This window comes from Pectinophora gossypiella, chromosome 28 (assembly GCF_024362695.1).
Source record: "Pectinophora gossypiella chromosome 28, ilPecGoss1.1, whole genome shotgun sequence".
Lineage (NCBI taxonomy): Eukaryota > Metazoa > Arthropoda > Insecta > Lepidoptera > Gelechiidae > Pectinophora > Pectinophora gossypiella.
In genome coordinates, this window is record NC_065431.1 from 5,715,197 (window position 1) to 5,731,328 (window position 16,132).

The window sequence follows — 16,132 nt, forward strand, 5'->3', positions numbered from 1 at the left end:
TTGATATTAAATGGATATTAATTATTAAATCAGAACACGGTGAAAGTGATACATGCGTAGAACAAAACGTAAAGTGACACGTTGTGATGACATCAAAGATGACATATTTTGATTGACATTTCGCAATACAATCGTACTGTACGATTCACCAAATCCGCGTTTTAACGTTTCTCTTTATTAAAAACAATGAAATAGTATATTGAAAGACATTAAAATGGTAGATGAAAGTACTAAGAAGACTTTGAGTAGCATACCATTGCTCCAAACAAAAGCAGGACCAAGAGACAAGGATTTATGGGTAACCCGATTGAAAGAGGAATATCAAGCACTAATCAAGGTAAAACATCAATTATTTATTTATAATTATTGTGTGCTGTTAGACTGGGAGCGCCTAAACCCGTATATATCTCGTTACGTAGATTAGCTGGAAGAAATATCTTCGTTTTGAGATGAGCTTACCTGGGGGGTTATAAAGGCTAAAAAAACAATATTGCTATTTGATATTTCTTTGCATTGCACATTTACTTTCACATGCGCAAATGTTGAATAGCAAAATTGCTTTTTTAGATGAATTACTTCGATGTAGCCTTTTTAACTCCCTATTACTTCTTTCTTTCATATGTTTTATTGTGTACCAACAATTGTTATTTTGATTCTGAGAAAAAGGTGACGAGTTGGATTCATACTTGACATCTTGGATAGAGAAAGCCCTAGATCAGGAGGAGTGGAAGAAAGGGAGAGAGGCCTCTGCCTCTGGATTTTCGTAAAACGAAATATGTATACAGAATGACAGAGAATCTTTTCACAGTTACCAATCAGGTATTTATTTTGTGACGAAACTTATAGGATTTGAGGATATCGTCAGCATAATAAACCAACCCATTTAGGCTGAATAGTTTAGTACCTTTGCCTATCCTATTAACAACAACATTAGCAATAGCAAAGTGTAAAATTTTAGGATACTCAATAGAAAATAATAGTGATTATTTTAGCAACTAACAGTTTCCTCACAAAATGAATACCTAATTTTTTACCATGAAAAGATACCCTATCAATCTATATATTTTGCTTTCTGAAAACCCAGAGGCAGCATGGTAAACCCCAAGCATTCCAAACATGTTGACTTTCAATATAATAAAATAAGAGAAAAATATGCTGAAGGTTTTGTAGATATCAAGTATGTCAGTTCTAGTGAACAAGCTACAAATATTTTAACTAAAGGTTAGGTTTGCCTAGAATTCAATTGCAGAAAATTTGAGTTTTTTTTTTATCAAATTTTTTCCGTGGCTTGAGCCACTCTAAAAAAATAAATTTAGAGAAATGATAGGTATTATAAGTTTGTAAATTTTTTATTGGGTAGAGTCATGGTAGAGTTCAGTTTCGTGTGCTTATAATATTTTTATATTGTTTCTAAATGTGTTAAGGGAATACTTATTCGGTGAGAGTGTTGAGCAGCGGGCTTAGCACCGTAAGCGCGCGACTCTTTCTCGCCTCGACATACGTCACCCGTCACTCTCTCACAGAACTGCACAGAAAGAGACAGATGATCTCTGTCGCGGCGAAAAAGAGTCACGTGCTTACGGTGCTAAGCCCACAGATAGAAATAAGTATTCTGTAATCTGTGGCATTACAAATGGCAACATTGGTCTGCCATTCTTAATTTTGTTTCTGACAGCTTCTTCCGGTTTCTGTACGCTCTATGTATGGCAGGGCTTTTACTAAATAAACCATTTATTCAGTATTTTCCGTCTTTTCATCGTTGGCTACCCATACACCTTAACACAGTCTAATAAATAATAATGTTTCAGTACGTGCAAAACAATAAAGCCGCTGATAATGATTGGTTCCGTTTAGAGTCCGATAAGACGGGAACCCGATGGTTCGGGAAGTGTTGGTACGTTCACAACCTACTCAAGTATGAGTTTGATTTGGAGTTTGATGTGAGTATTTAGTGAGAGAACATCCTTATTCATACAAATAATAATAAGCATAAAATAATTTTATTGCCCGTAATTAAAAAATAACCGTGGTCCAGTGGTTGAGCGTTGTGGTCACGATACGGAGGTCCCGGGTTCGAATCCCGGTGGGGACAAATCACAAAAATCACTTTGTGATCCCTGTAGAATAGAAGATTAGTAATTTGTTTGTAACTTACAGACTACAAACATATTTGCACCTAAACAAAAACAATTTATTATTTATTGACAAAAAAAAAAATATTGACTAAATAGTAAGATTTTGGGAACGCGGTAGAGCATTTTTAAAAAATACAAAATTGAAGTTTGAATTTTATATTATTAAAAATGGAGCTGTGCTCTACATTCGAGTTATTAGACAAGACTAAAAGCTAAACTAAAACTATCATGCATATCTCGCTGGGCCGGATGCATCCCACACCTCGCTTCCAGTAACAAGAATGGACGAAAGCTTACGCGGCAATTCGCGGTGGCCATGGCGCGACTCGAGTCAGCGGCGGCCACCCGTACTGATAACAATTCTAGGAGGTGTAGGCTGCATAACTCCTCCCCCGTTAGAATCAAAGTCATCATTTCCATTTTGATGACTTTGATAGCATAATAATAAATGTAACTTAAATTTATATACTATGAATATACAGAGACTTATAGCTAAAGATACATATAAAATAACCGTTCCTAAACTAATACTTTTCACCTTTATTACACTTTCACTTTCACCATCACGATTGAATGCTCTTTCCGCTTCCATCGAAACCGTCTGCAGTTCCATCAGTGCTGTTTCATCTAAATTGAGATGTCTGCTTGCTGGTACTGGTTCGGTCTTTAATATGTCAGGTAAGGTCATGAAGGCCGTTTTGTATGAGGTTACAGGTGCGCCAAAAGTTTGATGTCTTTCCAGCATCAATTCGTTGATGTTCACTTTACAGTCATCATCTATAGTAAGTATGTATGTGCCCTTTATGATTTCCCGGTTTTCCTCTAGCCCACACGATTTCTTCAGTATGTTTTCCAGTTTGCTATATACAATCCACTGATTTGGTTTTAAGGGCTCTATTTTGATATTGTTAACTGTGACCAGGATAGGGTTGCAATTGCTGGTGTTAGATGAAAACCTGATGAGATCTTCGATACATGGATCCGCCGGAGGTTGCTGCCATTCATCTTTAAAACACATAAAGAATTCTTTGTCGACTTCTCTGCAGGGTTGCTTTAGCCAGACTGCTTTGGACCCTTCCAGGATAAGGTAAGGATTTTTGGGTAGAATGAGAGTCGTTTGATTAAATGGATTGGTAATAGGTAACGGGATCATTTTATAGTATATATAATTTTCTTTTGAAATTAAAGGTATCTCTAATATAAACGTTATCTGATTTCCTTTTGTGTATGCTTTCAATTGGATATTTTGCTCCAATTTCTGTAAGTTTTCTAAATTAACATCAAATAGTAATCTATGAGATTTGGCGATAGAACTTAATATATTTAACAATTCATTAGTATTAATGATAGATTGATGTAGAGTGTAGAGCCTACTAAAAGCTACAGCAGTTTCAACCTCGTCCAGTTTTATATATATCATTTCAAAGGTGTGTAAAAATAAATTATAAGCATTTACCAGTTGAGTGTACAATAGGGTTTTACTTGTCTCATTTAGTTGTTTGCGAATTTCCCACAGTGATTTATCTACCTGGACGAAATTGTTTCTGGCAGATTTTGAAACATTAACAAATGAATGCATAATTTTGTAGATTAGAGTAATCCTTTCCATAAGTATGTTCTCACGTTTACCTATGCTATTTATCAATTTCTCGTATTTGATTGCGTCCTCGTTATCGAGGTTACCGGTTATGGCCTTTATCAAAGAGCCTAAAGGATTTAAAATTCCACGCCTAGATCTCTGCAGCGGGATGATTTGACTGAATTTGTCTATTGTCATGTTCATTAGATGATCTGTCTGGATTTTAATGTTATGTATCTCGTATTGTAGTTTCTGTTTATCAAAAAAGGATAAGACGTGATTGTTTAAATTAGAGTATCGGTTGACGTTGAATTCCAAATCCTCTCGTAACACTTGCAAATCTAATACTTTTAGAACAATCCATTTGTCAGAACTAATAACCGCTTGGCCTTCCTTAACGGGTAAAACGCCTGGGTTGTTATTGATTTTTTGAAGTTGAAGGCCGAGGGCTGCCATTGCCGGCACCAGTAGCAGCGTGAACCTGTGAAGGACGTTTGACGTCTTTAATGGGGACTTGTGTTTCGCGACCCTTAACTTCCACAGGTAATATTCCTCTCATAATCTCACCTGTTACGTGTGCCTTCTGAAAACGTGGTTTATCTTTACTTCTTCGGGTATTCACACCTTTTACAAATACATCATCCTCTTCACTCACTCCGAACTCTTTCTCACCTCCCCGTTTATTCCTAATCTTTTCCTTTCTTTCAATCATCTTGTCAGTCAAATATTTGTAAAGATATTCAGTTCTCTTGGCATGATCCCTAACCAACTTTTGGGTATATTGTTTAGTAAAATCTACATGAAACGTGCTACATGCATTCGTATGTCCAAAGGCGACCTCAAAAGGTGTCAGACCAGTAGTGGAATGAATAGTATTATTGTATGACATAACTGCATACGTCATTACCGTTGCAGCATCTGTTAATTTGTGCTCGTACTTGGCAAGTCTGTATATTTCCAGAATGGTGGAATGGAAACGTTCAACTAGACCCATAGAATTTGGGTTATGAGGTGTCGAAATATGAAGGTCGATTTTGTAAAATTGTAATGTTTCTTTGAGTAAGGCGTTATTAAATTCACTTCCAGAATCTGCGCTAATTTTGGAGGGGGTCCCGTAGTATGAAAAATATTTAATTAAAGCGCGCACTACTTCCGGGGTGGATTTGTTTGATATTTCTAAAGCTTGACCGATTTTACTGAAGGCGTCTATGATAGTAAGAAAAGATTTCCCTTCGATTGAGAATAAATCAATGAAAAGTTCCTCAAAAGGTTTCAACTGAGTTTGCGTTAGTTGTAGTTCGGGCTTAAAGGGTTTTCGGTCATATTTCATTTGTTTGCAGACTTCACACGCATTTATAACACTTGCGATCGTCACTTCCATGTTATTCCAATAATAAGTTCGTTTCAGTTTTATGAGAGTTTCCCGAATACCACGATGTGTCGTAGTACCAGAATGGTATTTCAATATGATTTGACGTTGTTCTTCTTCATCTTCAACATTAATTACTCGTTGTGTGCATTCGAAAATTTTAACTATATCCTTTTTAAAAAGTTTAATGATCGCATTTGTAAATAATTTTCTGTGTAAGTCGTCTTCAAAATATATGAAATATTTTATTTTAGGTTTAATGTGCTTCAAAAGAAAATCTTTTACTAGTTCCGAATTATCTGTAGGTAAGTGAACTTCTAAGATTTTTTGTTTTTTGTTAGAAAGATCTTTGACTGTAGTTTTTTGTCTATTCCATGAATATATAAGTAACTGATTTGGTTTGGTATCTATCGCTTCGTGAAGGATTGGGATGCCATTAGTATCTATGTCCGGGGCAGAGTGAATTGTGTCCGATTTAGAGCTTGCTGCGGTGATTGTACTAGAAGTAGGCGACACTATCGGATATTCACTTTCCAGTTGGTTTCTGTCAAGATCGTCATAGCTATTTGCAACACTTAGTGTCTCTTCAGAGTCAGAAATTTCGATCGTCTCATTGTCGTCTATATTCACCCTAATTGAGGAAGTCTCGTCGTTATTTAAAATATTTAATTTTATTCGCGACAGTGCGTCCGCATTGGTGTTCTGTTTACCGTTTTTGTAGATTATCTCAAAGTCGTATGCTGCTAGGTGTAATTTCCATCGCGTTAACTTACTGTTCGGCTCTTTAATTGAATTTAACCAAGCAAGTGGTCGATGGTCAGTAAATATTGTGAATTTTCTTCCGTATAAATAGGGACGGAAATGTTTCACCGCCCAGACTATGGCTAAGAGTTCCTTCTCTATCGTACTGTATCTAGTCTCTGCAGCGTTTAGCGATCGACTAGCATATGCTACTGGTTTGTCACTACCGATGGGGCCTTGAGAAAGTACTGCCCCTAAAGCGTAATCTGAAGCGTCTGTAGTAAGTATGAATTGTTTAGAAAAATCTGGAAATTGAAGTAAGGGCGCATTTACTAACAGTTCCTTGCACTTTTCGAAAGCTGTTACAAATTCAGGAGTAATTTCAACTCTTTTGCCCTTTTTTAAACAGTTTGTTAAGGGTTGAGTTAATTTTGAAAAATCTTTTAAAAACTTTCGGTAATAGCCAATCAAGCCTAAGAAACTTTTAATTTCTGTAGGGGTTTTAGGTAAGGGAAATTCCAAAACAGCTTTGATTTTATCGCTGTTAGGTTTTAGGCCATTTTTGGTAATTTGATGGCCCAAATATAAAACTTCTTTTTGTAGGAACTCACACTTATCTAAGGTCACCTTTAAGTTGGTTTGCCTTAGTCTCTCAAAAACTCTACGTAGCTTGTCGAGGTGTTCCTGTAAACTTGAAGAGTATATGATTATATCGTCAAGATAGACAAGGCAGTGAATGCCTTGTAGACCACGTAGTACGTTGTCTATGGTACGTTGGAAGGTGGCAGGCGCCGTCTTGAGACCAAACGGCATTCTCAGAAACTCATAATGCCCTGATGATGTTGTGAAGGCTGTCTTCGCTCTGGATGCTTCTTCGACCTCTATCTGGTGGTAGCCACTTGCCAAATCGATCGTACTAAAATAAGTTGCGCGTCCCAAACGATCAAAAAGGTCGGAAATATTAGGCAAGGGGTATCGATCATCCACAGTTATTTCATTTAGACGTCGATAATCGATAACCATTCGGAATTTTCTTTCACCAGTAGCATCTAGCTTTTTAGGCACTAGATGCACGGGTGCACTCCAAGGTGAATAGGATTCTATGATGACGTTATCCTTAAGAAGTTTTTCGATTTGCCTCTCTATTTCATCGTTTTCGGCGGGTGCGTGACGGTATGGCTTGGAATAAATCGGATTTTCGTTATGAGTCCGGATTTGATGCTTGACCTGGTTCGTAAAGGTCAATGGCAAACTCTCGCAGTAGAAGATGTCTTTGTATTCATGACAAAGAGCAATTATCGCCTTTCTCTCCTCAGAGTTCATGTGATCGGTACGTAATCTATTTAAATTTTGTTTGAGCATTTCGTCAATTTCAAAATCGTTGTTGTTTACCGTGTTTACTTCACATGCGTCATTTTGGAACTTCGTAACTTTGAACGGTCTTTCAAAGGTTAGGGTCACTTTGTCGTTTGATATATTTTGTAGGACTGTATAAGCGAATGAGTTTTTACATGTTATAAGGGCGCTTGGCATGCGTACACCTTTACCAAGATCTAGGTAGTCTAAAATCGCCTCACCATTTGGAAGGTCAACGGGAACCTTTACACGAGTTTCAGTTCTTGGTTCAAGGGTGATTTCATACGGTGGATTATAAATGATCGGAATCTCTACATTTTTTGTACGTAAGACTTGATTTTCCATGTCCACTATCGCGCCTAACTGTTTTAATAAATCTGACCCAATCAATCCGTCGTACCGCTCATCAACACTGTAAATGTAGAATTTATGTTTGTCGAAGCTTTTAAAGGTCTTGAAAAGAGGTATATATATAACTTCACCGTGGCAACTACGTGCATGTGTGCTCACTACTTCGAAGGGTTCGTTATATTTAAAATCAGAAAAGTACTGATTGGCTTTTGTAGGGCTAATGAATGATCTTGTACTACCGGTATCGATCATGAAACGAGATTTAATTTCAGGGATGTTAATATAAGGAAGTTTCAATGTGTTGTTACAATTTAACTGTACTATCTCGGGACTGTAGGGCATGAGGCCGTTGAACGAAAATTTGACTCCTTATGTTCACATTGTGGGTCACTCTCTGTAGATTCAATAACTTGAAATTCGACAGGGGTCTCGTCAATCAATTGGGGTTCGAATGGGGTACCATCATTAAAATAAAATTGATCTTCGCAATAATAGTTTTCGTAACCGACAGGAGTCGATTCAGTCTCAGAGTCAGTGTAAAATACGTCTTGTTGGTCATAAATCATATTTTGTCTAATAGGCGGTGCGGTGCGCATTGAAACGTCTCCAGACCCTATTTGAGGGTTTTGAACGCGATTTTGTTGCGGTTGTGTATTCGGAACACCAAATCTAAATTGATTTTGATTTTGGTTAGGTTGGAAAAAGCGCGTATTTGGTTGAGGGTATGGATTACCGAATCGATACTGATTAGGAACGCCAGCATAATTTTGCCGAGGTATTATAAAACCGGAATTTGGTACTGGGGCTCCAAATCGGTGTTGTAACGGAATTCGGAAACCTGAGTTCGGTACTGGAGCTCCGAACTTATGCTGTACAGGAAAACGGAACCCTTGTTGCACAGGAAAACGGAAGTTTTGCTGGTCAACGGGTTTAGTAAAATTTTGAATAGGAATAGTTTGAAAGTTTGTAGGTTTAAAGCCAAATACATTTTGGGGGTTCTGTGAAGTTTGAAGATTTTGTGAATTTTGGTTACTTTGCCTGGTTTGTTTTTTAGACATGTACTGATTTCGAAAATTCTCTTCTTCAAGAACCACGCTCAAAGCCTGCTCTAAATTACTACAATTTTTTAACCGCACGATACGAATCATGTCTTCGGACAGGTTGTATAAAAACGTATTAAGAGCTGTGTTATTATATATAATCATCTTTGCGGCCTTAACACCCTCGTCATTCAAAAGGTTTACTTTCGAGAAGAGCGTGCTACGCACGGATTGAATACGATGGCAAAAGTCTAAATGAGATTCACCCTGCTTTATTTTAAGCGACTCTAGTTCTATTGCGACACACTCTTCCGATCGCGGATCACCGAAATGTTGCACTATCAGAGATTTCAATTGCTCCCATGTAGTCACATCCTCTCTCTCACTTATTAGTGCTGCCGCTCTACCACCAAGCCTACTTGAAATTGAATGCAGAACATAAGTGTTCTGGGCAATATTGTTTTGTCGCGTAAAACAGTCCAAAACGTATTCGCTCTTTCTGACAAAAAGATTGATCAAATTGGGTTCCCCTTCGAATCTGGGAATGAGACACAGCATCTCTCTCGGAATAACAGTAATGTTTCCTTCCATTTTTATTTTTTATTTTTTTATTATTATTTTTTTTTGGGGTTTCACAATTATAAAAGATAAAAAAAGAAACGTAAGCTATACACAAGTAAAATAAGACACAGGAAATAGCACGAAAACACAAAAAAAAATAGTTAAAAAGGTAAAATAGAATAATAAAAGCTTCTTCCTAAATTAAAAGCACACTTATAACTCCGATTTAGTGAGTTATATAATTTAAATCACTTAATTAAAATATGGGTATTGCCAATGTAGTGCAATACGAGCAAAAGAAAATCAGATAAGGTTCAGCTATGTCGTCTGAAACGTTACCTACACTAAACTAGACTGCCAAAGGGAATAGAACTGGACAAAACAGGAATGAAGGGTTTTACTCACAGCCTGGCTGCTCTCATTTCCTCCCTCTATAGCAGTGCTGCTCCAGATGTTGAGTCTTGTCTCTCGCGCCGATAATCGTTACTTATTTATTTGGTTCGCAGATTATTCACTCGTTTCACCCGAAAACCGATGTTTAGAGTCCTCGAGATCAGTCCTTTTTCGCGAATAATCCTACCGGCTGCGCCAGTAAGATTTTGGGAACGCGGTAGAGCGTTTTTAAAAAATACAAAATTGAAGTTTGAATTTTATATTATTAAAAATGGAGCTGTGCTCTACATTCGAGTTATTAGACAAGACTAAAAGCTAAACTAAAACTATCATGCATATCTCGCTGGGCCGGATGCATCCCACACCTCGCTTCCAGTAACAAGAATGGACGAAAGCTTACGCGGCAATTCGCGGTGGCCATGGCGCGACTCGAGTCAGCGGCGGCCACCCGTACTGATAACAATTCTAGGAGGTGTAGGCTGCATAACTAAATACAAATTGTACTGTATTTATGTATTTTGTCTGATTGTTGAAATTTTAGTTCTGTGCAATAAAGTATATTTGATTTGATTTGATTGACAAAAAAGAAATGAGGTAACTGTCAACGTCGCTATATTAGTAGTAACTTTGCGTCCCACTATTTGAGCGCTGATGTTATATCTACGGTAGTAGTAAATCTACGATCTGAGTAATTTAATAATATTTTAAATCATTAAATTATAGGCTTATTTCTAGAGGGCTGCCTTCGTTAAGGTTCGTTTTAAATGTAATGGTGCTAATTTCTGCAGATTCCATCCAACTTTATTTTAAATTATACCTGTCATTTTCTTATCCGCCGAAGAAGAAAGGGACGGGTAATCGACAGGCATAAAATTTATGCAACACACGTCAATTTTAAGCAGTAATCTATAATAAAAATTTTACATCGGCGAATAACCCGACAGGGTTAAGTAGACATCACGTCAAACTGATTGCATACCAGCGAGACGCCTATTTTATTCGCCCGGGTTATTGATTCGTTTTAAAATTAACTTGTTGACAATAATCTGTCCCTTTCCTTTTCGGCGGATAAGAAAAAGACGGGTATAATATGTATTTTGTTTTCCTCAGCTCCCAGTAACATATCCAACTACAGCTCCTGAATTAGCTCTGCCAGGGTTAGACGGTAAAACTGCTAAGATGTACAGAGGAGGGAAGATCTGCCTCACTGATCACTTCAAACCGCTTTGGGCTAGGAATGTACCCAAATTTGGTATCGCCCACGCTATGGCTCTCGGGGTAAGCAAGTCGCCTATTTACTATAGTCCGGCAATCTCGTGCGCGACCCTCCTGCGGGGCGACAGACGGTGGCGGGGACGGGGTAGCGCGTCATCCTTTTGACATTCTAGAACACGGCTGCACACGTAGAGAAGTGTGCCAGGATAAATCTTGCAATAAGTTGTACTTACTTGTGACGTAATATATGTAGGAGTGAATAAAAAGATAGAACTATTTTATTTTATTTTTATTATTATGCTTGAGGACCAATTATTAGGAAAACTAAAATATTAATAGATTGTTTTATTATAAATCAATTTCCATATCGCTTTCATTTTCACTCTCCGTTTGATATTCTTCGTCACTTCTCTTTGATTTCTCCGTGTTTTGCTCATTAATTATTTATGCACAACCTCCTTAAGTTGTCTTGAGATAGCCTTACTCATCCTCAGATATTAATCTCGTGTGCGTCGCCCTCAAAGTAGTACAGATTATCAAGCACGTGTTGCCGCTTCGGCTGCGCGGCCGAGACTGCCGTACTTGACGCGCAGATGCACGCGTTTCCCTTCCCCGCTACACCACCTGCTACCCGCTGACATCTTAGCTACCCCGTCCCCGCCACCGTCTGTCGCCCCGCAGGAGGGTCGCGCACGAGATTGCCGGACTATAACTTTCGTTACCATCATCCCAGCGGCGTAGCGTGCGTGTCAGCCGCCCGGGGCGGAAGACAATTTTGCCGCCCTTTTATTTAGATATTTCAATTTACAAATTACCACAGATTGTTTTGTTTTAAATTGAATGACGTTTATATTCGTTACGCGCGTTTTTTAAAATATGCAAAATTAAATGTATATTTTTCAATCTTTCTGAGAGATTTTCTTAATATTTTTTTCCGTAAGAACCTTGTACAGATTATTAGAAAACTACAAAAAAATCTGCCAAATCGGTCAAGCCGTTTTTATGTTCTGTCGTGACAACGGAAAACGGGTTTCATTTTTATATATATTATAGATTGTGAAATATTGCCGCCCCCTAAAAAGTGCCGCCCGGGGCGGGCCGCCCCTGCCGCCCCCACTACGCTACGCCGCTGCATCATACATTTTTCACAGGCTCCACTTACCTAACCTGAAGACTTGACAGGTCCGGTTTTGAAGCGACTGCCAGTTTGACCTTACAACCCGCGAAGGGAAAACCAGCCCAATTCAGGTTAGGTCACATACCTCCGAAAATGCATTTCTCGGGAATGTGGGTTTCCTCACGACGTTTTCCTTCACCGCTGAGCACGTGATAATCATTTATGATCCAAACATGAACAACAAATTCGGCAGTCATTGGTTAAGGCCTGTGCTGGATTCGAACCTGCGACCTCAAAGTGAGAAGCAAGCGCTTTTTACAGAACACAACACTAAAAATATTACTTTTATTTGTGTTTAGTTTTTGGATAATAGCTGTTATTGTACGTACTTACCGCGTGTGCTTTAATAATAACCCCCAACCTAATTCCCCAGTACCGTGACACAATTTTTCCGAACGACCTCCGCGGTCCAGCGGTTGGGTCCTGGGTTCGATTCCCGGTGGCGACGTACCTATCACAAAAAGTACTTTGTGATCCCTAGTTTGCTTACGACATTACAGGCTGATCACCTGATTGTCCGAAAGTAAGATGATCCGTGTTTCGAAAGGCACGTTTAAAATAAATTTTACCTTTTTCAGTTGGGACCGTGGTTGGCTGTTGAAATACCCGACTTAATAGAAAAAGGTGTAATAACTTATCAAGAAAAAACGGAACAGGAAAAAAAATGAATAAAATACATTCTATGTACCTATAATTTGTATATAGAAGAGAGTGCGCTGTTAATAATAATTAAATATTCATTTTTTAATACATAGCATTTTTTGTTGTTAGTAGCCAATGTATCTCGCAAGATGCGAGGATGGCTGTTCACAATGCAGTGCTTGTCCCTACGCTGAAGTACGGTAGTGAATGTTGGGTATGGCAGAAGAAGCATGAAAGTAGGATCAATGCCGTAGAAATGAGGTCTTTGCGTAGCATCTGCTGTGTGAAGTTGAGTGATAGAGTGAGAAACAGTGTGATAAGACAGAGATGTGGTGTAAAAGACGATATAGTGACTAGGATTGAGAAGGGAATGTTAGGTTGGTTTGGACACGTAGAGCGGATGAAGGATAATAGGATTGCAAAAGCGGTATATAAAGCGAAAGTTGATGGTAGGGCTGGCAGAGGAAGACCGAGAAGGACTTATGATGACCAAATTGGAGATGTCCTTAGAAAAGGTTCAATACGATCTACTCTGAACCGGCGTGCGTGTATGAAGCGATTGATGAATGTGGAGGAAGCAAGAGAAGTGTGTCAGGATCGAAGCAAATGGAATTCTATAGTCTCTGCTTACCCCGGTGGGAAATAGGCGTGAGTTTATGTATGTATGTATGTATGTAATACATATTTCATTTAGTCATTTAGTTTACTAGCGTTTGCCCGCGACTTCGTCCACGTGGCGTGTTATAAAAGAGAGATCTTTGTGTGTGAGGGAGTGCATATCAAATTTCAAGCATCTAACTTATACAGTTTAGATTTTTTCATACAAATGTTTCTTCCCGTTTACGTGGGAATTTTTGATATATCCTGTTGCAACTAAGTTATAAGTTAACTAAGGTACCTTCATGCCAAATTTCAAACGTTTAACTTAAGCGGTTTAGATTTTTCATACAAAAGGATTTTCCCGCTAATTCCCGTTCCCGTGGGAATTCCGGGAATTCCTTTCTTAGTGCACCTCTACGGTACCTAAGCTACGTCCCTTCCAAATTTCAAGTGCCTACGTTTAGCCGTTTAGGCTGTGCGTTGATATGTCAGTCAGTCAGTTTCTCCTTTTATATATTTAGAAGATATTAGTTTGAAAGTTTGAAAAAATTACTGGCAGATAAAAAAAATAGCCTGGAAATTCCCTCATTCATTGTTTTTAACGCAAATAGGTGTAAGTACCTACCTATACACTTCATATAAACAACCTCGTTTTAAACAGACACTACACATTGACGTTATCGTACACGCGCATCTGTGTGTGTGACGTCTGACGCCATACGATTGAAGACTAAAGTTAGACCGAGGGGGGTGAGGTAAACCTAGCACAGCCGCTGGTGGGGAGCGGAGAGTTGTTTTACACGTAAGTCATTGTTCATTATTCTGTGCCTATAGGCATATGTAATCCACATTTTACGTTACAGATTATTCTATAATAAAAGTATGTATTGTGAAATTCCAATATACCTAACTATAAAATGTGAGGGAAATTGATTTTTTCTAGCTTCATAATATTTTTTATCGATTCAGACAAGTCGCTTACGCAAACAACACTCGCATTTCAGAAGTTAAAGTAAGTAATAATTATAATACCTACCTAACTACTAAATCATTTCATGCTAAATGATTTTGTCGTTAGAATTTCGGTTCGAACTCGTTTTACGCTTGTGCTGGGATTTGAACCTGCGACCGCATAATGAGAGTCAAGCGTTCATCCAACTGGGCTACCATAGATCAATCATTCACACTAATATTATTTATTATTATTATTAGGTAGGTAATACTGATCCCACTTCTCGATAAGGCTCCCTTTTTTGGTTGATTTTCTCCGAAAGGCAGGGCAAAGGTAACTATACACGTACAGCCAAGTCCTATGTGTTTTTGCTTGATGATGATTAACGAAATGATGAAAGGTGATGACGATGAATGATGAAACCTAAGCCCTCACCATCGGAGCAAACCCTACTCCAAACCCCAAACCCCAAACGAATTAACTTAAAAGTCCCATAAACTTTCGATTTATTGAAACGGTTTCTTGGTAGGTACAAAGCGAAAATAGATAGGTACCTACACTAAACTTGGTTTATTGAATATTACAGTTATAAAACACTATCGCGAATGTTTTCCGACTAACTTAATGCGATCATTAACCACAAAATACCATTTCGTATTAATTATATTTAGATTATTCAATGAAGAAAGCAACCGTCCCGTTCCCGCCAAAAAGTTATAAAACCTTCCCCGTGTCTTTCCCCAAGTCGCGGTCCCGTGCATGCTCCGTGGCCAATTAATTATTTTTAAGATATAAAACCAGCGCATTTATGATTTTAATTCACTTTCAAAACAACTGTCGTACCTAATTTGATTGACGAATTAATCTACCGTCTGATGGCGGCACCCTAAAATCTATGGATTAATGGTGCGAAATAATGATATTTTATTTTTATTTTATTTTATTAAAATCAAACGTGCGATTATTTTTTCTTTCGCATCATGCACGCACGACAGCTTGACCATACATACCATAATCATACTGCCTAGTTATCAAAAAATATTTGCATATGTATTAAATTCTCTTTGGCGAATATCGGCCAGTTGGTTTTCCCGCCTTTTTTTGATTGACATTTGAGACTTGATTTCACTTTTGTTTTTGTTTCGTTGATTCAATTGTTTTGCATTTTCTCGAAATTTCTCGTGATTAGTGTCTTTCGTAGTTATTAATAAGTTATTAAGTTGAATATTTACGATCCGGTTTATTATTTCAATTTTCGTGATAACTGTGTGAAGTTCATTTGTTATTGGTTTTTGTGTAGCATATTATCAAGTAAGTCCAAACTTAGTTACTAAGTAGGTAAGCGAAAATAGCCCTGTCTGTTAGCACCGTATTAGGATGAAACTTGACAAAATATTATTTATAGCTAATGAAAACCATGTAGGTACTTTTTGAAATATCCCATTCCGATGATCAAAAAGGCGCTTATATGGGTTTTGGAGATTAAAATAGCCACGGGCATAGGATATTCTATATAGACGGATGTAGAAAGCCCCTGACATGATTCATGTAGGTCTCGTGTAACAACTAGGTAGGTACCTACCTACGTACTTACATTAGTAAGTAGTAACGAGTACTCACGGGTTAACGTGCCTTCCGGAGCACGGATCATCTTACTTTCGGACAATCGGGTGATCAGCCTGCAATGTCCTAACCAAACCAGGGCTCACATGGTGATTTGTCTATGTCCCCACCAGGATTCGATCCCGGGACCTCCGGATCGTGAGCCTAACGCCCAACCACTGGACCACGGAAGCCGTCATAAATAAAGATAAACTATGTTATACCTAATTAGAATTAGAAGTGTGTCAAGATCGAAGCAAATGGAATAAAATTCATAAATAGATTACTTAAATAGAAAAAAGAAAACGTTTCTTGTCATCTTTAGATCTGTCTTTACTTAATAATCAGTATTTCATAATTTATCTTTGACCTAGGAAACTACCCAATTAAGTATTCGCTTTTTTTCAGGATGTGGTCTA

At 38.0% G+C, this 16,132-nt stretch overlaps 2 protein-coding genes across 2 annotated transcripts; one reads left to right on the forward strand and one right to left on the reverse strand.

The window, feature by feature from the left end:
- Positions 1-106: 106 nt before the first annotated feature.
- Positions 107-12,667, forward strand: LOC126379274 (ubiquitin-fold modifier-conjugating enzyme 1). The gene is made up of 4 exons (XM_050027982.1): positions 107-337; positions 1,809-1,940; positions 10,636-10,803; positions 12,496-12,667. Exons 1-4 carry the CDS (start codon positions 215-217, stop codon positions 12,583-12,585), a joined length of 513 nt encoding a protein of 170 aa, XP_049883939.1. The 5' UTR covers positions 107-214; the 3' UTR covers positions 12,586-12,667.
- On the reverse strand, positions 2,276-4,631 carry LOC126379172 (uncharacterized). The gene is made up of 2 exons (XM_050027834.1): positions 4,282-4,631; positions 2,276-4,195 (listed from the first exon to the last, which is right to left on the reverse strand). The coding sequence occupies exon 2, from the start codon at positions 4,168-4,170 to the stop codon at positions 2,467-2,469; it is 1,704 nt and encodes a 567-aa protein (XP_049883791.1). The 5' UTR covers positions 4,171-4,195; positions 4,282-4,631; the 3' UTR covers positions 2,276-2,466.
- Positions 12,668-16,132: the final 3,465 nt, after the last annotated feature.

What these genes read in the sequence shown, in the direction of transcription:
- LOC126379274 (XM_050027982.1), top strand. Translation starts at nt 215, where the DNA reads ATGGTAGATGAAAGTACTAAGAAGACTTTGAGTAGCATACCATTGCTC. An exon ending in AGTTTGATTTGGAGTTTGAT is followed by an intron (nt 1,941 to 10,635) that starts GTGAGTATTTAG and finishes TGTTTTCCTCAG; the next exon opens with CTCCCAGTAACATATCCAAC. An exon ending in CCCACGCTATGGCTCTCGGG is followed by an intron (nt 10,804 to 12,495) that starts GTAAGCAAGTCG and finishes TACCTTTTTCAG; the next exon opens with TTGGGACCGTGGTTGGCTGT.
- LOC126379172 (XM_050027834.1), bottom strand. Translation starts at nt 4,170, where the DNA reads ATGGCAGCCCTCGGCCTTCAACTTCAAAAAATCAATAACAACCCAGGC.